The following is an 8,109-nucleotide window of genomic DNA, read 5'->3' as shown; positions in this document are numbered from 1 at the left end:
TACAATTTTCTTTTCTATGAATAGAGGCATACCCACTACCAGTCTGCTACTAATTTCCTTACCTAAAAGATTCACAGAAATGGTAAGGCACAACATTAAGCCAACACTATCTTACTCTCACCATCTCCTACTTCTCCTCTTCCCCATCTTGTTTCTCTCTTACTGGATTCCATTATTGAGTGGACAAGAATATGAAGCTGTTGGGCATGGCTACACAATTGACTCTGTTACTATTAATCTACCAGACAAGTCTTTGAAAGCTGATCTTAGCCTTATCAGGAATTCCTCTATTTATGGAACTGATATTCAAAGTCTCAATCTTTTGGCCAGGTACATATATTTATATATGAAAAATATCTACAGTTGGGTCATGTGTCTAATCTTGATTGGTCTTTTTTTCTGGTAATGCAGCTTTGAAACAAAAGAACGTCTCAGAATCAGAATAACAGATTCCAAAACACAGAGATGGGAGATCCCACAAGATATCATTCCCCGTCCAACCCATCCTTCCACCCTGAAAACCCTTTCTGTCGAAGAATCTCCGGCGACCCACCGTGCCTTGTACGAAAACAGAATCCTCTCCACCCCCACATCAGACCTCGTTTTCACCCTCCACAGCACGACGCCTTTCGGCTTCTCCGTGTCCCGGAAATCCAACGGGGACGTACTTTTCGACGCGTCGCCGGACACGGGGGATCCCGGCACGTTCTTGGTCTTTAAGGATCAATATCTACAGCTCTCTTCTTCGCTCCCCAAAGACAGGTCTAACCTTTATGGAATTGGGGAGCACACAAAGAGCTCTTTCAGGCTGCAGCCTAATCAGACGTTGACTTTGTGGAATGCTGACATTGGAAGTTCTGTCCAGGATGTTAATCTCTATGGTTCCCACCCGTTTTTCTTGGACGTCCGATCACCGTCAGGGGACGGGAGAATGCCGGCGGGGAGCAGCCACGGTGTTCTGGTGATGAACAGTAACGGGATGGATGTAGTTTACGGCGGCGACAGGATAAGTTACAAGATAATCGGGGGTGTTATTGATCTGTATATTTTTGGTGGGCCGTCTCCGGATATGGTTATACAACAGTACACAGAGCTCATTGGTCGGCCTGCGCCTATGCCTTACTGGTCATTTGGTAAGTCTTCTTTGTCCCTACATATTATTCTTGTTTTAGACCATAGTTTTTTGGAGGCCATATAATAGGCACATTGCGTACGCACTTGAAATTTAGGGTAATATTTATATAATATTTAACACTAATCTTATCCTAAACCATTATATAATACAAATTATATGCATTTGGATTTTGACCTCATTATGCTTTTAAAAATTAAGTCCTCTTTTGGTATAATATATGGTAAAGGATTCATCTGGCCCCTAAACTTGGAGGCAAGTTATTAAGAGTGACCCATTACACCAATTAAAATTTTTAATTGCATAAAATTCAATTTAGCTTTTAAACTATAATAAGTATCAAATTCTATATAAATATTATTTAATTGAGTTAGAGTAAATTTACTTAATTTATATAATTTGATTTGAATATCTAATAAAAATTAATAATTACTAATAAGATAATTAATAATTGTAGTAAAAAATAAAAATAATTAAGTAAATTTAATAAATAATAAATATTAAGATTTTAATAAAATATTTGAATAAGTATTATCATAATAAATTAAGTAATTTTAGAAGTATTAAATCAAATATAGTGTCCTCACCCGATCAAGTTTTAAAAATTTGGACCAAGTCTGAGACTAAAATTATTATTAAATTATTTTCATTAGAAATTAAGAATATTGCTACAATATAATATTTTATTCTAATTTTATAAAAGCATAATTATATGTGATTTAGTAATATTATTTAATTACAAACTTTTAATAAAGAATATTATTTAATTATTTATATTAGATATTAGAATTAAAATATGTTAAAAGTAAATTTTGTATAACTCAGTAAAAATATTATTTTTTTATATAACTTGACATTTAATGTGAAGTTTAAGGATCAGTTTGAATTTTTTTTTTTTTGTAAATTAAATACTTTGCTTAAAGTGAATTAGCCACTTTTGCCAAATAGCTGGATAAATTAGCCAGAAAATAAAAAATTGGGTGAATTATCTATTGACTCCAATTTAGGATGCAAATTGACACTTTAGCCTATTAGATATATATAAAATAAAATTTTGTATGTGATATTTATTTTAGACATAAAAAATATTAAGTTATTAAATTTTTGGTATTAAGATAATCTTTTGAGCATTTATAAAATGTTGTATTTTTAAAAAGTTATTTATCTATACTCTTAATTATTTATAAATAAATATTTATTTATTTAATGAATAAAAAACGGAAATATATTACCACACGAATTACTTAATTAATAAAAATTAAATGATACATACATTTGTGTTTATAGTTTTCAAAGAATTAACTTAGTAAATTTTGTTTAGATTGAACCAAATTATACCATGCTTATATTTTAATACCACAAATATGACCCACTAACATGAATGCAATTATAACTTGTGCTCGTAATAACTTTGTTGAAAATGGTTAATACAAGGTAGGCAATTTAAAATTCTTCCCAGAATATAGGACTCAGGTATTTTTCTTTTGAGAAAAAAGGGTTTCATTAAAGATGATCAAATAAAAGTTCTCACCCATAGTTTGCCTCATTAATAGACCTTTGGTGAAGAAAACTTAATAAGATAAAATCCCACAAAGGAAAAAAGAGTGTAAATATAAAGTAAACTCAAATGAGCACACTATGCAAGTGAGTTATATCAAATTTAATATAATAAGATCCTCAATGAAAACTCTTGCAATGAATTAACTACACCAACTTTCTAATAATATATTTGAATAATTGATTTAGTGTCACATGTCATCAGTATTATATATATTTTAAACTATTAAATTTATTAGATTTAATTATAACTATTGGATAAAAATTTACTAATAAAATAATAAATTGATATTTTTATCAATTACAAATAATATTATATGAAAAATTCAGCTATTTTTATATTTTACTCTACCGATTATATAAGTTATTAAGAAAAAAAAATATTAATCTTACATTTTATTAGAGATCAAAATTTTATGACACCGGTATCATGTGACACCAAATAATGATCTATATATTTGACATTTCAATTATATGTATATACCAAAATTTGATAAAAAAAACTCTCGAAATTTATAATTACTACGTTGTTTTATTGTATTTATTATATTGCAAATCCTCATTGTCCCATTTCACATGTTTAGCTGTAATTGATACTTATATATTTGTTTTAACAATGGTTGTACAATTACTTTTCAAACTAAACTTTTAGATAATAATTTATCTCAATAATGATAAACTTATTAAAAATGAATAATGGTGCAGGCCCCATATATGTTTGTTGAATATTTTCAATTTAGGGCCATTTTTTATCTGAAGTAAAAAAAAAAAAAGTTAAATGTTAACTGCTTTTTCACTACTAATAGCCTACAGTGGAATTTCAATTTATTTTATTGCTTTAACTGGATACAGGTTTTCATAAGTTAAATTTTGGTGACACTATTGTGAAATACCGAATCAAAAGCTTTAAGTAAATCTATATAGCCTGGTCTTGATCGTCGAACGCTTAAATCAAAAAAGCTCTAAATAAATTTATATAACGACTCGAGTTCGAAACCCACCTCTTTTTCTTAAAATTAGCTTTAAGTTGGTAATTACTGGTAATTTTGTAGATATTGAAATTGTTCTTACTAACTAGGGTTGAGCACGAGTCGGTCCAATTCGGTTATCTATAAATCATCAGTACCATACCAAATCTCAGTTCTTTTAAAATTGAAGGTACCAGTATTATACCAAAAATAAATGGATCCGTACTGTATTGTATCAATTTTTACGGTTAAATACAATCGGTTCGGTGCTATTTCGATTCTAAGAAATTTAAAAAACGTAATTTTAAATCTCATTTTTAATCAAATATATTTAGAGAAAATACGATTACCAACCTAAAGAAAGTAGTATGAAAATCTGAATTAGAATTGTGATCACATTCTTGCATAATCTGTTTTGCAATTCAGTCACTTATAAGTATAATTATTCATTCAATATTCAAATACAAACCATTAAAATATATGTTAATGCTAGCATAAAAATATTTTGCAGATGTCGATTATTAAAATAAATAAATTTACAAACTTTATGTAGCATTAAAATACAAGTCCAAAACATTATAGAAGCTCTAAAGAGTATAAACTGCAATTTAGAACGGTAATATAATAACTCCAAATTCAAAAAAAAAACATCAGTTCCACAAGAGAAGAATAGCAACAACACTAGTACACGCCCTAACAATTAAAAAATAAATAAATTAGCTAATAAAATGAACTAGCATTTTCTTATAACTTAATTTTAACCAAAATTAAATTAATATAACATATATACTATACATAAATTTAGCAAAGAAATGTTATTACCTATTCTCAAAATCAGCACTCCACATTTAATCTTGGTATAAGGGACTCATCAATTTCAAGATTTTAAATAATTTTTGCAATAAAATAAAAAATTACATTAATAAAACTTAACAACATCAACATAGGAAGTAAAGAAATGTTACCCGACTCTATGTTTCCAATCTCCTCTAGTGATTTTTCTAGCTGGATAGACTTATTTGAACTTTTAAGCCAATCTTGACAACAAATGAAGACCTCCGCTGTTGTATGAAGTAAAAAACTTCTATATTGACTTAAAGTTCGTATTCCAGTACTAAATACAGATTCAAAGGCCAGTGTTGAAATTAAGATAGCTAATACATCGCGTGCAACTTTGGATAAGATAAGATACCTTACTGAATTCACTTTCCACTATGCTAAGATATTGAAATCAGTGGTGAGTTTTTCTGCAAATTCTTCAAAGTACCTATCCAATTCAGATTTCTTAGACAAATTTTGTTGCGCTTCTTCCTCTAGAAAGAACTCATCAATCTCTTTTTTTGTTTCCGTATCACTTGACTCACTATCATATGCAGATTTTTCTGAGCTCCCTACAACCTCACCCATATATAATTAGTCCTTAATTATCTTGTTCCGATAATAATTGCTTGAATTATATAAAATGATAAATATAAAATATATTTTTTTAGAGTACAAAGTATTTTATAATATTATAGTTATTTTTAATAGGTATTATTTATATAATGTAAATAATTATTAATAAATATATGTAAAAAATTCAGTTCTACAGTTTGGTCCAGATCAGTACAAGACGGATCGATTCTAGTACGGTTATGGTACAGTTTTTACTAAAAAACTAGTACCATACTATAATAGTAAAAAGACTCGGATCAGTTCAATTTGGTTATAAAAAATTTTAGTTATTTCGGTTATGATATTTTTCGGTACAGTTATTTTATTCAGGCGGGAATCACCGACATCCATGCTAGTCTTATTACTAACATTTCAATATGTAATGGGCAATTCTGAATCTATAGTTGGTAAATCAGGCTTACTGGGCTATATGATCTATCACTTATGGAATGTACATATGTTAAATTTTTTCTTTTTTTTTAAATGTTAAATTTTTCCTCTTTCTTGTTGTTTTCTAATTTATCTCCTCTTGTTTCTGGTATAAAGGGTTTCACCAGTGCCGATATGGTTACAAGAACCTTTCAGATGTTGAGTCAGTGGTTGCTGGCTATGAAAAAGCTGGTATCCCTCTTGAAGTTATGTGGACTGATATTGATTACATGGACGCATATAAGGATTTCACTTTTGATCCTGTCAACTTTCCTGCCGATCAAATGAAACAATTTGTTGACAAGCTTCATCAGAATGGTCAAAGATACGTCGTCATTATTGATCCTGGTGAGTAACCATAAGCATAAGCCTTAATTTCCCAGGTAAGTACTGAAGTAAAACCCCGTCATGAAATCTTATGATGCTTTCTTCCACAGGTATCAGTCTGAATGATAGCTATGGAACCTATACCAGAGGGATGGAAGCCGATGTCTTTATTAAACGTGATGGTGTGCCTTACTTGGGAGAAGTTTGGCCAGGACCTGTCTACTTTCCTGATTTTCTAAAACCTGACACCAACACCTTCTGGAGAGATGAGATCAAAAGGTTCAGAGACATTGTTCCTGTAGATGGTCTTTGGATTGACATGAATGAGATTTCCAATTTCATAACTTCACCACCAACTCCATCCTCTACCCTTGATGATCCCCCTTACAAGATTAACAATGCAGGGAACCAAAGGCCGATTAACAATAAGACAACACCAGCAACATGTCTACATTTTGGCAGCATTACAGAATATGATGTCCACAACTTATATGGACTGCTAGAAGCTAGAGCAACACATGATGCTCTAATAGATGTGACTGGCAAGAGGGCTTTTGTGCTTAGTAGATCCACTTTTGTAAGCTCTGGCAAGTACACAGCTCACTGGACTGGAGACATTGCCTCCACATGGGTTGATTTGGCCAACACCATTCCCACCATGCTGAACTTTGGACTCTTTGGCATATCAATGGTTGGTGCTGACATATGTGGTTTTTCTGGGAATACTAGTGAAGAACTCTGCCGTCGTTGGATTCAGGTAAAAATATTATATCTCGTCAAAAGAATGTGTCGTGTGTGAGAGCAGAAAGTCAGGGGTTCAAATTCTAGCTATGCATATACTAAAGCTGTACATAACTGATCTTTGAACTATGCCAAAATTCTTGCAGTTGGGTGCATTTTATCCCTTTGCAAGAGATCACTCGGATAAATTCAGTATTCGTCAAGAGCTTTATCTATGGGATTCAGTTGCTGCAACTGCAAGGAAAGTGCTGGGGCTGCGTTATCGGTTACTTCCATACTTCTACACACTAATGTACGAGGCACATACCAGAGGAACACCTATAGCAAGGCCCCTTTTCTTCTCATTCCCTGAAGATGTCAACACTTACGAGATCAGTTTCCAATTTCTGATTGGTAAGGGTGTGATGGTTTCGCCAGTGCTCGAGGGAGGAGAATCATCGGTTGATGCATACTTCCCTAAAGGAAACTGGTTCAGTCTGTTCAATTACTCTAATTCTGTAAGCTCAAGCCCAGGAAAGTACGTGACACTCGATGCACCAGCTGACGAGATTAATGTGCATGTCAAAGAAGGTAATATTCTGGCAATGCAAGGGGAAGCGATGACAACAGAAGCTGCTCGAAAGACGCCATTCGAGCTCCTGGTTGTTGTGAGCAGCAATGGATGCAATAGTTCTGGTGAATTGTTCTTGGATGGTGGAGAGGATGTGGGGATGGGCGAACTTGGAGGGAAATGGAGTTTCCTCCGATTTTATGGTGGAAGTAGAGGGAATTCTCTATTTGTTTCATCAGAAATTGAGAATGGAAGTTTCGCTTTGAGCCAGAAATGGATCATCAATAAGGTAACTTTCATTGGGTTGGCAAAGGCCCGGAAATTGAAAGCACATCAGGTTCACATTACAAAGGGATACAAGTTGAGTGGCAAGCACCCTGTTGTGGAGACTAGCTTGGACAGAAATGGACAGTTTGGTAGCATTGAAGTTTCAGGATTATCAATTCTGATAGGAGAGGCGTTTAACTTGGATGTGAATCTCATGCAATGATGAAAAATCTCTCAAGTCACTGCCACAAAATAAGATTTGGATTGGGTTACTTGTGCACCCAGTTAGCAACTTTAGCAAGCTAATCAAAATCAAAGGGATAAAAAAAAAAATTGTTTGCATGATAATAATGCATAGCAGACCTTTTACAAATCAGACAAGGATTATGCAAAAAATTTCTTGAGACGAACAGCAATGAGCATAGAATACTTTCATATTTTCGTAAATTTATCTAAAGAATAAATTTTCTTTTCATTTTCTTGTTTTGTTCATTGGACAGTAAACTATAATATCCTATTGATCTAGAATTTTATGTTTTTCACCATTAAATAGAAAGAAGAAAACATACATTGATCCATGTTTAATAGAGTATGATTTCTCTCCCTTTTCTTCTTATCTTATTAATGGATACTCTAATCTTTTAGTTTTTGTATTTACTATAATTTTTTATGATATATGTAAAGAGATGACCAAATATTATTTA

General features: G+C 32.0%; 1 protein-coding gene across 1 annotated transcript; it reads left to right on the top strand.

The window, feature by feature from the left end:
- Positions 1 to 7,880, top strand: LOC8261764 (alpha-glucosidase). Its single transcript, XM_002534196.4, has 5 exons — positions 1 to 330; positions 412 to 1,133; positions 5,638 to 5,868; positions 5,958 to 6,604; positions 6,735 to 7,880. Exons 1-5 carry the CDS (start codon positions 17 to 19, stop codon positions 7,626 to 7,628), a joined length of 2,808 nt encoding a protein of 935 aa, XP_002534242.3. The 5' UTR covers positions 1 to 16; the 3' UTR covers positions 7,629 to 7,880.
- Positions 7,881 to 8,109: the final 229 nt, after the last annotated feature.

Source organism: Ricinus communis, chromosome 4, assembly GCF_019578655.1.
Source record: "Ricinus communis isolate WT05 ecotype wild-type chromosome 4, ASM1957865v1, whole genome shotgun sequence".
Classification (NCBI taxonomy): domain Eukaryota; kingdom Viridiplantae; phylum Streptophyta; class Magnoliopsida; order Malpighiales; family Euphorbiaceae; genus Ricinus; species Ricinus communis.
This window is presented reverse-complemented; position numbering and strand designations above follow the sequence as displayed.